Here is a 17,485-nt window from a genome sequence, read left to right as displayed (position 1 = left end):
AGGAATAAGGCTGGCAGGCACCCAGCTTGGCTCTATATCAGTGTCCAGGAGAGCTGGCTACTGTTCAGTCCTGTGTCTTTGACCCTCTCTTTGACCCTCCCAAAGTCATTGTTCTGGGAACTAGAAACCAAGGGATCCAGGGAGACCAAAGGAATAACCAAGAGACTGCTTGTCTTTTGATTTGTTAAATAGGTATAGCTCCAAGCCCTAGTGTTTTAACAGGGAGAACCTGGTGCTAAGGACAGATTGGGGGGTGGGGGGAAGGAATGCAGCTGTCTGTAAGCTGCTGCCATCTCAGTACAGAGAAGAGACTCAGCTGCCCCAGGCAGGAGAGGCTAGAAATTCCTTCCAGCCTTGGATCTATGAGTCTCTCTGGCAGTGGTAATTTTTCCCCTGCTCAGCTTCTCCACTTTAAGGCTTGGAAGCCTTTAACATCTTTGTATTTATTTATTCATCCTCAGGATCCCTCCAGAGTTTTGCTGTACCTTCTGATTGGGCCATCCCCCTTCATTTGCAAGTGGCATTGTGTCATGTACCCGCTGGGGGCAGGGCAATAGGGCCACTGGCAGAAGCAGGAAACACCAGCTTCTTAGAAAGAGTACCACCAAAGGCAAGACAAGGTTGTGAGGAAGACTGGGGAAGGTCTGTAATGTGATTGGTCTCCACTCGTTTGCAAAGGGAGCCCTGGAGGAAATTCAGAATAGGAGGTAACTTTTTTATTATGATCATTTTCTTAGTTTAGCAAAAATTTTGCATAATTTAATACCTGAAGTGGCATTTGGATCTGAGGGATTGGGCATTATTTCCCCTTACTCAGAAGGGAAATTCAGGGCAATGAACTGTGAGGGAAGGCAAGGAAATGGGGATTTATTTTTGTGACTTTCAATCATTCAGTCCAGGTAATTATGGGAGGGAAGCAATGTGGATGAGCCAATGTTGACTTCGGATGATTGCTTTGCAACAAACCCCCAACTGGGTTTGGTTTAATAGTCAAATGACTGAATTTTCTGATCTGACACAGGCTTACCACAAAGGGGACACAGTCTAAGACTGCAAGGTGGTAAGGAAAATCTGTTTTGAAATTAGAAGGGTGCCCTGCTTAATATCCAGAATAGATCTGAACCTTGCTCTTGGTAATCCCAAAGGATTGAATATAGTTGCAGCCTAACGGAATCTATTATCAAAGTAATATTTTTGAATAATGGGGGAGATAGGAAAAATGTCCTGTATTTTATTAGTTATGTAAGGCTCTAATAATGAATGAGATTTCTAATTTATGAGTTTCATTTTTCTTTCTAAAATGTATCAGTAATAGAAAGTGCTTTGTTTTGGTTCTAACCTGTCATTTCACTGATGTAGGGAAAGTCCTGTGTGGAGACTCCTTTCATCCACACAAATAGTCTTTAAAAGTCTTCATAGGAAACTGGAAAATGAAATTTTTGCTCAAGGTCACAGTCTGTATGTATCAGAGGCAGAACCTGAAACTAGGTATTCTTGGCTCCAGGGACAGACCACAAACCACTTTGCTGAGTGGCTTCTCCTTATCTAAAATAAATAGAGAAAAACCTCATTGCCATAAGTTCTATAAATTCTGAAAAGGAACTCCCACTAAGGGTTGGAGCAAAGTTTAAACTTTTTGTAAAGCTACAGTTTTTGCCAAGCAAAGCAATACTGAAGACAAGCTAACAATGGAGAAAGATGTTTGACCTACTCAAACCAATGCCAAGGGACATTCCCTGGATTCTGAAAGAACTGACACCTCTACTATGGGACTTTTTTTTCTTTTAGCAATTGCTGATAGTTCTATACTTGAAAGTCATAAAATTACATTTAAAAAATTAAACATGGACTTTTCACTCAGTTGTATTATCTCTTATACCCTCAATTAATAAATTAACTTTTACTATATAATAGGACAAAAATCTAAACTAGAAATAAATAAATGTATACATACCCCTTTATACATATACATACATGCATATATACAATATTATAATGTTCAGGAAATGCTACAATTAGAGAAAAGGCTCAATCCAGACATTTAATGGTGATAGATGGTGTAGTGGTTTTAACACTGACCTAGGTTCTAGTCCCAGCTCAAAATTGACTCACTGTATGACTTTAAACAAGTCATGTCACTTCACTCAGACTCAGTTCCTTCAGATGTAAAGTGAGGGGATTGACAATCAAAAGTTCCTAACCATATTTATGTCCTAGACCCCCCTTTGACTATCTTTGGAAGTCTATGTCCCTCCCTGAGTAATTATTTTAAATGCATAAAAGAGATTACAAAGGAAATTATGTTTACTGAAATAAAGATTTCATTCTTCCCATACAAGTTCACCAACTCACTAAAAACCTATCCATGGAGGCCTTGGGAGTCAGTGAACCTCAGGGTAAGAACTCCTGACCTACAGGATCTCAGGATCTCTAAGGTTTCCCCTTAGCTCTAACAACCAAAAAGGTCTACGGGAACAGTGCTTTGTGCAATTCATCAATTTGAATTATGAATCTCAAATGTTTGTGACTGGTATAGAATGTTTTGTTTTTGTTTTTGTTTTTTGGTGAGGCAGTTGGGGTTAAGTGACTTGCCCAGGGTCATGCAGCTAGTGTTAAGTGTTTGAGGCAAAATTTGAACTCAGGTCCTCCTGAATCCAGGGCGGGTGCTCTATCCACTGCACCACCTAGATGCCCCTGGTGTAGAATGTTTTAAGGGAATGTGTGGTAGTCATTTGGAAATATTCAGTCTTGTTTAAATTGTATATTATATATCAACCTCTTAATTACTCAGAGTTGATCAAATTCAGGTCTCTATCATTCTAAAAATAGAAACTGCTCCTTGACCCTTTTACCACCAATACCATCATCCCCAGAATCATTTTCCTCTTACTCCTAAACTTATATCACTTATAGTCTACTTGCTCCCTGCACTTCCTGGCCCATTCATTCATCAACCTCTTTCAATCTACTTTCCTTCCCTAATACTCTATCGATCCTTTTCCCTTTAAGGTCACCAATGCACTTAACTGCAAAATTCCCTGACCTCTACTCAATCCTCATCTTCCTTGACGTTTTCTGCAGCACTGGGCACTGATGACCACCCACTCCCCTTGGATGTTCACTTCCGCAATGTTTTCCAACAACTATACCCTGACTGCTCTTCCCCTGGCTTCCAGGATCCTGAAATCTTCGGGGACTCTTGACTGACCATTCCTTCTTGGACTTTCTCAAGGAAATAATTATTTTTCTTTCTCCTCCTACCCGTATGTGTTCAGAGCAGGTAGGTGGCACAGTGTGTAGAGCATCGAGCCTAGAATAAGGAAGATATGAGTTCAAATTTGGCCTCAAACACTTATTACCTTGGCAAGTCACTTAATCCTGTTTGATTTAATTTCCTCACCTGTAAAATGAGCTCGAAAAGGAAATGGCAAACTCCTCTAGTACCTTTGCCAAGAAAACCCCAAATGGGGTTGTGAAGAGTTGAATACAACTGAAACAGTTGAATAAGACTCTTTAAGTGTGGATACCCACTAACTAAAGAGAACTAAATTTGGGTTCAGCAGATGAGACCTAGATGAGTTGAGATCTACATTATGGAAGGAAGGGAGCAGCTAAATTGATGAGATCACAGATCCAATGTATTATAAAGTTATTTGTTATTGTATATGCAGATTCTAATTTAAATTCTTGATTTTTTTCTCCCTGTTGCAATTTTATAATTTGAATATTACCAAGGAAGGCAGAGTACTATGATGGAAAAAACTAAACAGGAGTGTTCTCCCTTATGGAGAGATTATTAAATTTTTGCTGTGAGCATTTATACCTCACAGAAAAGCAAGCTACAAATCAGGGCTTCGTTGATGTTCTGATTCCCCAAACTTTAAAAACTTAATAATGCAGATTAAACTTGAAAGCGCATGCATCCATTCCCCCCCCCCCAGAAATCCTGGTTGTTAAATTTATACTAGACACCACTATATGGCTCTATAAACATTACTTGAGCTCAGCAGGAGTATAATAGAAGGATCAGGGAATGAAGTCATCACCCAACTGGAGGTATGGTGACTAGCCTAACAATAATAATGATGAGAGTGAAAATAATAATAGTAATAATAATAACTGGTGTTTATTTAGCTCTTTAAGGTATGCAAAATGCTTTACATCCATTACATATCATTTGAGTTCACTAGACCAAAGAAACTAAACTAAGAGACTGGAGACAGGACTTCTAGTCTCTTCTCTCATTTGTGACTGAGGAGATTGGTTGATTCTTTTTGGGTTTCAGTTTTCTCATCTTTAAAAGAAAGGGGATAGACTTGATGTCCACTAATGGACTAAGGTACCTTCCAGTTCTAATTAACCATAAACTATCTCCATGATCTTGAATAGAGTCAATGTCTCCAAGCCTCAGTTTGGAGGACAGGGAGTTTCCATATCTTTAAAATGAGGGGTCTTTCTAATAGTCATTGGTTTTTGTTTGGTTTTTTTGTTTGGTTTTTGGTCATTTCAGTTGTGTCTGACTCTTCATGATGCCATTTGGGATTTTCTTGGCAAAGATGATACTGGAGTGATTTGCTATTTCCTTCTCCAGATCATTTTGACAGATGAGGAACTGAGACAGACAGGATTAAGTGACTACTCAGGGTCACATAGCTAGTAAGTGTCCGAGGCCAGATTTGAACTCAGGAAAATCAATCTTCCTGACTTTAGGCCCAGTGCTCTATCCACTCTACCACCTAACTTCTCTCTAATAGTCATAGAATTCCCCTTTTGCATATTTCTATAATCAGTATTCAAAATTACTTTCTGAGATGCTCTTTGATTTTACAAATGAGGCTAAAGAAACCAACTCACTCAGAAACTATGCATCCAAATGAGAAAGGAATTCTGCTGCAATCTTGCCTTTCACCAAAATAGTAGTCATAAATTTAATGTTAGAAGCCCCTTAGAGATCCATCTAAGTAGTGAAATACTATTGTGCCAGTGTTTTGTACTGTACTGTCATGCTTTCCTTCTCTAAAATGAAGCAGACTGATGTAGAGAATTGCTCACACGTGTCCCACAGTGGCTGACCAAGCTCAAGAAGGAGGCCTAATGTGATGGGTGGGGTGGGGTGGGGTAAGGAGAGGCAAAGGAACAAAAATCAAATGAGTATAGAAATGCAGAGAAATAGGTCCCATCAGATAAAAGGCAAAACCCGAAACCCAAGTGCTCTGTTTTTAGGGAGCAGCAGAGAATCATTTCCATAGCAGCCAAACCTGATATTTCACAAACTCTTGTGTTGGGGAATCAGAAGTACTAGATGAACTTATCAGAAAGTAGCACTTTCCTGTAATAGGTGTTCCTTGAGAAAGGTCCAGAGGCCAAGTGAGTGGTAACCTGAAAAGCTGATATGCCCTCTGAATGGTGTATATTGTTGATCCTTCTGACCCCTCATTTCCCTACATGGAAATGTGACATTTTCTTGTGGTCTCTTTCTTCTTAGAGCATCAGTTTCTCATCTAAGTCAGCCTAGAGTTGTTTCGCTGAGACTAATTTCTCATAGGTCAGATTTTCGAGTCTCTCTAAGAGAGATCAGATGCCCAATAATTCCTTCCATTCAAGTCAATAAATTTTCAAAACAAAATAACTTTGAATATGGATTTTCATTTATGATTTTGACTCTTTCCCTGCTACCTTACTACAATAATAGACTTCCATGGAGCCAGTAAAAATTAGCATGGAAAATTTCTTGATTTTTACTTTCTTCTCTTCATGTTATCATACACAAGGGTTATATATAAACATACATACATAAAGCAAATGATAGAAATAACTTGTAAAATTCTTTCACAATTACCCAAATAAATTCAGCAGCCCAGATCCAGGAACCAAATCCTTCAAGGGAGAGCTGAAGGAATAGCAATATTCCAATTCTTCCACTTTGACCCATGTGCCTGAAAGTCCCCCAGCTGCCAAACTCCTTCCCTCTCCACCCTTCATTTAATATCTTCTTTGGCACTTTCTTTTGGCTAGGTGAGTTGGGGAAATATTCTCATTTTCCCCTAACATCTGGCTAACACTTTCCTTTCCCTATGATATCTAGTTCAAATATGTCAAAAAAAGAATAAGAAAAACAGAAAACTATGAAGCCAAAATCTCAAAATAGCACACCCAAGAGTGATGAATTTTTATCTGGACAACATTCATGTATAAAGTTGAGTGAACAGTAGGTGTGATGTGGGCTCCTTGCCATCTTTAAGTACAGACACTCCATTATGTCTTATTGAAAGTTTGTTTTGGTTTTGCTTAATGTATTGATTAATACCCCACTATGTTCCAGGTATTGTGCCAGGCAACTACAAAGATAAGTAAGATGCAATCAATACCCTTCAGAATATATAATCCAGTAGAGGAGCTGATATTATTTCTACCTGGGTAGATCAGAGAAGGCTTGGCAAAGAAGACTTAGCCTTGCAGAGTAGGTAGGACTCTTTAACAGGTGCAGATGAGGGAGGAGGGCACTCCAGCCAGAGGGCATAACAAAACAAAGTCAGGATAGACCTGTTCTAGGGAAAGCAAAGTCAGTTTCACTTCTTTGGAGATGCTCCATAAATAGTAATGCTATCTCATTAAAATCAATGACATGTTCATGAGATCAACAAAGGTTGAAAGCCATTAATGAATTCATTATTTGATATGCGTTAGAAACCATGTTTAAATTCTTTTTGAAAATTAAAATAAAAATAAAAGTGACTATTATGACATCATCTATCATTTCAATGCTGATGGTTCCCAAATCTATGTCCCTACTTCTTTGGCCTGTCCTGAACTCTGGCCCTGTTTTTTAAGTTGCCCTTGAGACATCCACAAAGGAAATCCCCATATGTCCCTCTTAAAATATTTTGGCTGGACCCAGAATCAGAAGACCTGAGTTCGAACCCCACCTCTGATGTTCCCTACTTATGTGACCTCAGGCACATCACTGTCACTTCGAAATTCATCTGGACAAACTCCAAACTCATTAGTTCCTAACTTTGAGATGCTGCATGAGGAGGTAAATAGGCTACCACCTGACTTGGAGTCAGGAAGATCTGGATTCAAATTCTACTTCAAACAGCTTTAACCTATGTGACTCTGAACAAGTCATTTAACCTTGTTGAGGCTGTCTCCTAATCTGTAAAATGAAGGAGTTGGAATTAATGGCCTCTGAGGACCCTTCTAGTTATAAAGCCATGATCCTATGATCTCATCATCCATCTACACCAACTCCCCCAAATAAAATGGCTCCTCTTCCCCACAATCCCATTCCTGTCAGTGGTTTCTCTACTAATAGTGATCAACCATTTCTGTCAGACCAGAAAACTTGGAGTCATATTTGAATCTTCTTTCATTGAAGGTAGCCAATTCCACTATATTCTGTGCTGGTCAAACCATTCCTAGAGAACTATATTAATTTCTAGATGCCACCCCCCACACACACACACACATGTATGTATATATAGAGAAAATATATATCATATATACACAAATATATTCCCATATATATTTCTATATATATACAGATAAATTCATGTAGGTATATAAATATATGCGCAAACATGTTTAAGTTTTGGGGGGTTTTTGTGGGGCAATGATGGTTAAGTGACTTGCCCAGGGTCACACAGCTAGTCTGAGTGTCTGAGGCTGGATTTGAACTCGGATCCTCCTGAATCCAGGCCAGTGCTTTATCCACTGCACCATCTTGCTGCCCCACATATTTAAGTTTTAATACATGCACTGAGACTTTTAGAATATGTTACATATGTAGGGAGCATTTGTTTGTGACCTTCACTTCTGAATCAATTCTCATACCCTTGATAACCCAGCAAGTCATCTCTTTTACCAAAAACTTTAAAAATAGAGAGAAAAACAGTACAGCAAAGCAACACATCAACCATATTTTATGTCTCTGTTTAGTGTTCAAAGCCCTTCATAATATGACCCCTGCCCCACTTTTTCAGTCTTCTTACATCTTAAAGCACCTCCCTCTTGTACCCTGCGACCCAGTGACAATGGTCTCCTTGATGTTTCTCACCCAAGAAACTCCATTTCCTGACCACAGACATTTTCACTGGCTGTCTTCCACACCTGAAATTCACCCTCTGCCAATCTCCCTATTGTGTTCTGTTGATTTTATACAGTTTACCCTGTGTATGGCTTGTTTATATATTGTAGTTTTCATGTTGTCTCTCCCATTAGATTGTAGGGTCCTTGAAAGCAGGAACTATCATTTGCCTTTCTCTGTATCCTCCTCAGCACAATGCTTGGCACATAGTAGCCATTTAATTAATTTATATATTTAGTAAATGTGAACTGATTGACTGATAATATTTCACACCTATAGTCTTCTGCAAAGAAGGATCATAGGGATCTGAGGAAGGATCTGAGGATCTAGAAATGGAAAACCCTACCCAGTCCAAGACACTAATTTTATAGACATGGAAACTAAGCCCTGGGGAGGTTAAATGATTGGTCCAAAATCACACAGTCAAAGGTGAGATCTGAACTCAAGTACTCTGACATCAAGGGAGGGAGATCCATTTTTTCCTCAACTCTCATTGGATTTAGGCATCACATTTTTAGAGGGACACTGACAGACTAGCATCCAAAGATGAACCAAAAATGGTGAGCAGTCTGGCAATGAAATATTTTCTCCCTAGTCCAACCCCTTCATTTTTAAATTATTTTATTTTTTAAAAAATTTATTTGCTTTAAACTTAAATATAAAAAGACCAAAAGAATTTGCATGTATACAGCACAACATGAGATTCAATATAAAATCATAAATTTCTATTTTGCACTGTTTACTTTTTTGGAAAAACTCATAAATGCTACACATCAATTTCAAAACTACCCTACTTTTCAATGGTTCCTTCTAATCTTTCTTTTGTTCTCTGCTGTGCACTTCTTATTTTTTTTCTTCCTCTCTCCCCGAAATCTTTTCATAGAAAGTCAAAAACCTGAGGAAATTTAGCCAATAGAAGGGAAAAAACTAAATATAACCAAACATAGCCCTCAAATATATGAGGGATTGTAAGGAAACAAACCACTTTTTGGTTATTCCAGAAGGCACAACTAGAGACAATGGCTCAAAATGACAAAGGCCCACTTGCAATCACAATACGGAGTTTCTTTCTAATTAATAGAACTGAACAATATGTACAACAGGCTGCCGTGGGAGGTAATAATAATAACATATTTGTATAGTGTTGTATGGTTTACACAGTTTTTTTCACACATGTTTTCATCTAACTCTTAACAATAGCCTTGGGAGGTAGACAGGTAGTTATTACCTGCATTTTACCAATCGGATGACCTATTTCAGTAGCAGGACTGGGACTGAAGCCAACCTTCAGTTTCCTAGCTCAGGATTCTCTCTTTCCTGCTACACACATTCCTTTTCCTCCAAGGGATTTAATCAGGGACTTAGATGACCATGTGTTTGGCGATCCAGCAGTCGGATTTTGTCACCACTTAGGATAGTGGATTATAGAACCTCTACTGTCACTTTTAATTTGAAAAGTCTATGATTTCCCTTTATCTCCACTGAGCTGACTTGATAAACCTCTTCTCTTCTTTCTTCCTCTCTCCCTTTTCATCTCAATACCTATAGCAGCAGTTTTAGACCAGGTCCTTGTTATCTTAAACCTGGATTTGTTCAGCAGCCTCTCAATCTGTGGTCACTGGATCTGAACTCTCCCGTTGCAGATACTTCTCTTTTCTCTTCATAAAGACATCATTTTTATCTCGTCCTCTTGCACAAGAATTTGAAAAGACTTTGGAGGGCCTACTACATCAAGTCATAACCCCTGGTATTCATACTTGTTCATGCCTATTTGTCCCACTGTTTTTTTTCCTTAGAACCTTCAGTGGTGGTGGTGGTGGTAGAAGAAGGAGGAGGAGGAAAAGGAGGAGGAGGAGGAGAAGGATAAAGAAAAAGAAGGAGGGAGGAGGAGAAGGAAGAAAAGGAGGAGGAGAAAGAAAGAGAAGGAGGGAGGAAAAGAATGAGAATAGCATTTACATCATTTTTAAGGTTTGCTAAATACTTTACAAATATTATTGTATTCTATCCTCACAACAACCTGATTGGTAGGTGCTATTATTATCTCTATTTTACAGATGGAAAAACTGAGGCATACAGTAGTTAACTGACTTGCCCAGGGTCACCCAGATAGTAATTGTCAGAGACTAGATTTAAGTTCTAGTCTTCTCAAACCCAGATCCAGTACACTAAACCCTGTGCTATATTAGTTAAATTAGTATTTTTACTGTTGCCACAGAGGTCAAGCTCACTCATACTTTATTACAGTCTAGTAGGATGTAAGTTATGACAGGTAGGTGGTATAGTGCTGGTCCTGGAGTCAGGAAAACCTGAATTCAAATCCAGCCTCAGACACTTAATAGCCATGTGACTCTGGGCAAGTCACTTAATCCTGTTTGTTTCAGTTTCCTCATCTGTAAAATGAGCTGGAGAAGGAAAGAGCAAACCACTCTAGTGTGTTTGACAAAGAAACCCCCCAAAAATGACTGAAAATGACTAAACAAGAAACAAAATTATATAAATTCCTTAAGGGCAGATGCTTTCTAATTTTTTGTGTTTCTATCCCCTTATACAGGGTGTGGTAAACAAAAGGTGCTAAATAAATGCTTTTTTGCTTGACTGCCTCAATGCCTTTATTTTCACTTCGCTTTAACTGGATTGTTTTCCTTTGTCCTCTCTACCTATCCAAATCCCATCCATTCTTTGAGGTTTCATACATTCCATCAGCTTCCCTGACCACCCAGGTCTATACTAACCTATTCTTTCACTGCATTACTTCAGAAAGTCACTTCTATTTGCCCCTTAATTATTTCAAATTTGTTAGTCTGGTATTACCTATAAGATTATATAGGATCTTTGTGGTCAGTGACCAGATTTATTCTTTTGTTTCCTTTAAGGTTCATAGCTAAGTATATAGAAGACACACATCTATTCATCACATACATGTTTGCCTATGATTTAATTGGTATGGATACACCCTGCAATAAACCAAACACAGTCTCTTACATATAAATATTTTTGAGGTAAATCAAATCACTCCTTGTCCAAGTAGATAATCTTCATGAGTTTCTGTGGTCAAAAATGATTTATTCATTCATTCATTCATTCATTTTTAATTTATTTGTTTATTTTTCCAACTGGGAATGACTTAGCTATTCTCAGCAATGCAATGATCCAAGACAATCCCAAAGGGCTCACAATGAAAAATACTACCCATATCCTAAGGAAAAAAACTGATGGTTACTGAACACAGATCAAAACATACTATCTTTCTTACTTTTGTTTTCTTCCACAAAGCAACTAATATGGAAATGTTTTATGTTATTGCTAATATATAACCTACACATTGATTACCATCTCACGCAGAGGGGAGAAGAGGGAGAGAAGGATAAAATTTGGAACTTGAAATTTTTTTAATGAATGTTTAATTTATTACTGCTGTGTGGACAGCATCATACTAGCTAGGAACTAAGACAAAAAACAAAGTTTCTTCTCCTCAAGGAATTTCCAGTCTATTCAATAGAAACTCAACAAGCTAGAAGGATTGACCAAATCAAATAAGATTATTTTTTAATGTTGCTGTACCTGTGATTTAATAGGCAAAGAGAGCTCTTGGTGAAGTACTTCTACCCATATGAACTGGAAGACTTCTCTGTGATTTAGTTTTTTAAAGTTATCATAAGCACTGAGATATGACTTGCCTAGTATCATACAATCAATCAGTGTCAGAGCCACATGGTAGCGTGGGGGAGTTGAGGGTCCCTGTAGACTATACAAGTGGAATGGGAACTGTAGCAACTTCTACCAGTCTTGGAAGATTTCAGATATGGGCCTGAAGACAAACTCTGTCCAAACCTCAACCTAGTTAGTTTCAGGAAAGCTCTTCACCAGACTATTGCCTTGTTGTTCAGTCAATCAGTTGCATCCAACTCTGTGACACTGTAGACCAAATGTCTATGGGGTTTTCTTGACAAAAATACTGGAGTGGTTTGCCATTTCCTTCTCCAGTTTTAATCAATGTGATTGACAACTATTGCCTAGCAGGTGACCAGTTATTTCTTGGCCACAAAAACTATTGAGGACCATCTACTAAGGCAAGAAGATATTTCATCTGCTTCAAAAGCAAATATTTGTGTGCACAGGTTTATGTGACTCCTCAAGGAAGCTTTCTATCCACTACACCTCTAGAGATAACGTTATCAGGACAAATGGAAAATTCTCCACTTGGATTTTAAAAATCAACTGTATAAATAATAATCCTAATAGCTATCATTTGCTTTGCATAAATTACAATAGAGGAGTTATGGTTTAAAAAGCAATCAGTAAGCATATATTAACTACTATGTATCAGGCACTATGAATATATGCCAGGTGCTGGTCAAAGAAAGAGCAATGAATTTGGAGCCAGAGAGTCTAAATTTAACTCCCAGCTCTGATAATTATTCCAAAGGCTTGACCTGCTCTAGACCCTGGTTTCTTTAAAAGGGAATCCCCTTGAACTGTGATATTCTTTTTTTTTTCTTTTTTTTTTTTTTAGTGAGGCAATTGGGGTTAAGTGATTTGCCTAGGGTCACACAGCTAGTAAGTGTTAAGTGTCTGAGGCCGGATTTGAACTCAGGTACTCCTGACTCCAGGGCCGGTGCTCTATCCACTGCGCCATCTAGCTGCCCCGAACTGTGATATTCTACTGATTTCTTGATCCTAGAATAAGAAACATGGATATGGAACAGTTTATGTACAGGGGGCTGTAAGGTCAATGTGAATCAACCTTGTAAAACTATGTTCGTATACAATAGATTACACTATAAATGGAAGGTAATCCCAGAAGGAAGGCACTATCATGAATGGCAAGAAGGAAGATCATAAAATGCCTGCTGCAAAAGGCAAGATTAGAGCTAAATCTTAAAGGAAGTCAAGGAAAACAATAGGTAAAGGTGGGGAGAGAGTATTCTAGGCATAGGGGATAGTCGGTAAAAAGTCACAGAGTTTGGAGATGTAGTGCCACATAAACAAAACAGAAGGAAGAACAATGTTGCTACATCATGAAATATACTGAAAGAAGCAAAGAAGAAGATTGCAAAGGTGGAAAGTGTCCAGGTTGTGAAGGGCTTTCAAAGCTAATTATTAGCTTTTCTTACCAGCTCCTTTATTAGATATTATTATTGTCCAACGAGGCACTACAGTAGATGGTGGCCTCTGAAGTTGTATACCGCCCTGAGATTCTGTGATTCTTTCAAGAGTTTAATTTCATTTATTAGAACTAACTTTCTGATTTAGGGAACAGAGAACCACTTTAACAAGCTTAACTATTTCTGTAATTATGTTAAATGCCTGGGGGATGGGCAAAGATGCTTTGATTTAGTTTGATTTGCTTCAATATGGTTAGGAACTGTTATTTCATCAATCAATAGGGAACTTCTAGTCAGATAAGCACCTCTACCAATGTAGATCCACAGTTTATAGTCTGGAGAGTTGGCTAGGACACTTGAGAGATTAAATTACTTTCTCATGCACAGCCCACTGGCTAGGTCAGTTGAATGCAAGCTATAGAAAGTCCTTTACAGTCCTAACAGTGTAGAAAGTCTTGTGGAAAACACTTTATTATATTATTCAAAAACATTATCATATTGCTCAAATATAACTTTATGTGACTAGAAACTGTTTGAACCCAGAAAGTTGCCCTGACCTCAGTAATTCTCCAGGAATACTGGATGACTATGAGGGATTTTGGGGTCCCCCCAGATTCTGGATCCACTCCAAACATTATGTTTTGGATCCATTCACCCAGGTCTTTGCTTAGGGTCCAACCAAGCTTATGTTTTTATTTCCCCTTGTGTTTTGGCTTTGCCCAAATTTTATTGAATATTTATATTTACTGATATCCATCTCAAACTACTTTGCTTTTGAGTTGTCCTGTTGGGAAATTTGCTTAACTGTGTTCTTGGGGTTCATGTGTGGGTACTCTTGTCTAACATCCTACATAATGTAAACCTTCCAGAGCCTGTAGGAAAGGGAGCCAGCCACCCTTTCTTTCCAACCTCAATGTGTGTGCTCTCTCGATTGATTGCTTGATCTCTCCCTCTCCATCCCTCCCTATCTACCTACCTAATATATTTATTTCTAAAACTATTTCAGGTTTTAGGGTTTCTTCTTATGAATGATAGAATGACAGTCTTCAGATATGGAGTCAAAGGCAAATTCTGCCTAAATCTTGACGTATTTAAATTCAGAGACTCATAAATCATTGCTTATATGTGGACCATTGTCATAACTTCTATTATGGAAATCTTGGTCTCCCTGCCTCAGTTCTCTCTCCACTGCAGATCATATCCTCTGTTCAACTCTAAAAGTGATCTTTCTAAAGCAAAGATCTAACCACATCAGTCTCCTTTTTACTTGAACTCAATAAACTCCAGTTGTTTCCCATTAACTCCAGAATCAAATATAAAATCATGTGTTTAGCATGTAAAGACCTTTACAACCTGGTCCCTTCCTACCTTTCCAGTCTTTATTCCCCTCCATCCATTCTAAAATTCAGTTATACTGGCCTCCAGCCTGTTCCTCACACAGAACACTCTCTCCCATTTTCTGTGCCTAGGATTCTCTCCCTCCTCTCCTTTGCCTCCTCTATTCTATGGCTTCCTTTGAGATTCAGTTCAAATCTTCTTTCTACTCAACCCTTCCTATCCCCCCTTGCTAAGTGCCTTCTCCTCAAGATTACCATATATATATATATATATATATATATATATATATATATATGTATGTATATACATATATGTTTTTGTATAACTGTTTACATGTTGGTTCTCCCATTAGAATGTGATCTCTCAGCCTCAGACACTTGACATTTACTAGCTATGTGACCCTGGGCAAGTCACTTAACCCCAATTGCCTCACCAAAAAAAACCCACAAAAAAAAAAAAAAGAATGTGATCTCTCTGAAGGAAAGAACTGTTTTAGCCTCTCTTTTGTATACCCCAACACTTGGCACATTGTCTGGCATTTGGTAGGTGCTTGATAAATATTTGATTAGCGTAGCCTAAATTCAGATGAATTTTTTGTGGATTCCAAATATAATGTTGACTTGCATTGAGCTTGTAATCTACTATACATACACACATATGCAATACATATACTGCCATCTAGCCATGCTTCTCCATCTTGTCATCAAAAAAAGCACAGACACTCAGGTTTGGAACAAATCCACTTATTATACAGATGAGCAAACTATGGCAAATAGAAGTTAAATGACTAGTCCAGGGTCACACATCTAGTATATTTCAGATTCTTGAACCTAGATTTTTCTGCAGGAGGCCATCTTCCTCTCCATTTCCTTTTAGGAAATTGAGCTGTTGAGTCACTCATCCAGGGCTACATAGTCAGTACATGTCAAAGGCAAGATCTGAACCTGGGTCTTCCTGCCTAAGGCCATCTCTCTCTCCATTTCTCATAGACAATAAAAAATAAAAAATAAGCTTTGTTTTTATTTTATTGAGAATTTGGCATCCTAAAAATCTGACAGAATATATATCATATAATTATAAAATTACATTTTTCAACAGGTCCAAACTCAGCAGATTTGATTATCTAAAATCACTGTGCAAGAACTGAAGGACTGGTTTTCCCCTGGTCCTTGACTCCAAATAATTATCTTGTTTATTTTCCATCAACTGCTTCCCTCAGCATGTAAAATAATCTAACAGGAACAAAGGTCTCCTAAAAAATGTGGATTGTGGTAAAGGGAAGAACAAACAGACCATGTACTTTGCTTAGAGGGCAAAAGAACAGCTATGTCCTTTTAACTCTGGTCTATCATAGGAGGTGGAATAATTCTTACTGAAGGCTGGAAGTATGAGTTCAGCTATCCTGAAGGTGGAGGCTCTAGATGCTGACCGTTTGGTCCGGATTCTTTGGGATGATGGAGAAGAGTCTCTCTACCCCGCTGTCTGGCTGAGAGACAACTGCCAGTGCTCTTGTTGCTACCTGGATTCTGCAAAAGCTCGGAAGCTCCTCATCGAAGCCCTAGATGTTAATACATGGGTCAAGCACTTGTCTTTGATGAACCAAAGAAAGGTATTTCTTTAAACCTTTAATGTTGCTTTTTTAGGGGGAAAAATAAAAGTAATGCTAATTCTGAAGTAGTTTGCATTAGTGGGCTCTTTTTTTAACCTTGCTAGCCAAATGTGTACTTGTATCCCTAGTACCAAGCACAGTGTCTAGCACAAAGTAGGTGCTTAATACTCGATTGACTGAAACCCATGCTTAATGCAGAGACCTCCTGGCAGAAGGTTGGGCTCTACTAAGAGGTCTTAGGCTTGCATTTTGGATTCAGAAAGTTATCTTAGAGAACAATTAGTAGAGGGGTTTTGAACCATTTCTTTGTGGCAATCTGATGAAGTCCATGGAGACTTTCTCAGAATCATGTTTTTAAATAAATGAAGAAAATGCCCAATTTTAGTTAGAGATTAATGGAAATGAGATAGAATTTTTTCTATCCAAGTTCACAGAGCCCCTAAAATCTATCCATGGGTCAATGAACCCCAGGCTAAGGACCCCTGAGCTAATCCAACTTTTTCATTTTTGTGTTTGAGGAAATGACTACTCAGAAAGGTTGTTCTGTTCCAGGTGTGGGTTAGGCTAGATGGCTTCTTAGATCCTTTTCAACTCCAAAATTCTGCATTTCTGGGTGACTGATCCAAGGCTATACTTGTAGTCGATATCATAGGTGGGACTAAAACCCAAGTATCCTGGACTCCTAAACTTACTTTTTATGTGATTTGACTACCAATATGGTTGCTGCAGTCTCACACACACACACACACACACACACACACACACACACACACACACACACACACACCATTTCTTTAACATGCCCCAGCTTTCTATTGTTGAAGTAGAGTCCTGGCAGGAAAAGAGAGTTATACCAATCTATTTTGTCTACCCTTCATGCTTCTCATTAACTCAAGGATTTCACTGCTAGCATTCATGAGCTCCCTAACACCACTCTCCTTACTCCCCTACCCCAATTCTGACCTTATAATGATGCCAAATACTTGGATAAATCAACAAGAGGTCTCACACAAAGGTTAAAACCCTGTGCTTTCATGGTTATGGACAATCAGAGAGGAGAGAGGAGGTCATGTCCTAATTGGGATGCATCCTTAACTCTATCTAGAATCCTAACATGCAGCGCTTAATACCCTGGACATGCTGATTTCTCATCTTTAATTAACTGTACCTATCCTCAGAAGCAGGGTAACATAGCAAAAAGGACAATGAACTAGAACTGAGGAGACCAAAGTTTTAGTTCTGACTCTTGACGCTAATGAATCATGGGACCTTAGGCAAGAGATAGCCCTTTTCTGGGCCTCAGTTTCCTTATTTGCAAAATGAAGGGCTGGGAATAGACAGACTCCA

At 38.5% G+C, this 17,485-nt stretch overlaps 1 protein-coding gene across 1 annotated transcript in view; it reads left to right on the top strand.

Annotated features, from left to right (window-relative positions):
• Positions 1-288: 288 nt before the first annotated feature.
• The window catches only part of BBOX1 (gamma-butyrobetaine hydroxylase 1), an 85,814-nt gene continuing 68,617 nt past the window's right edge, over positions 289-17,485 (top strand). Inside the window, exons 1-2 of the mRNA XM_043971506.1 lie at positions 289-707; positions 15,884-16,138. Coding sequence (XP_043827441.1) covers positions 15,917-16,138 — 222 coding nt within the window. The 5' untranslated portion in view covers positions 289-707; positions 15,884-15,916. The remainder of the gene's footprint in view (positions 708-15,883; positions 16,139-17,485) is intronic.

This window comes from Dromiciops gliroides, chromosome 6 (genome assembly GCF_019393635.1).
Source record: "Dromiciops gliroides isolate mDroGli1 chromosome 6, mDroGli1.pri, whole genome shotgun sequence".
NCBI classification, from domain to species: Eukaryota; Metazoa; Chordata; class Mammalia; order Microbiotheria; family Microbiotheriidae; genus Dromiciops; species Dromiciops gliroides.
The sequence above is the reverse complement of the archived record's forward strand: the minus strand, read 5'-3'. Positions and strand labels throughout refer to the sequence as shown.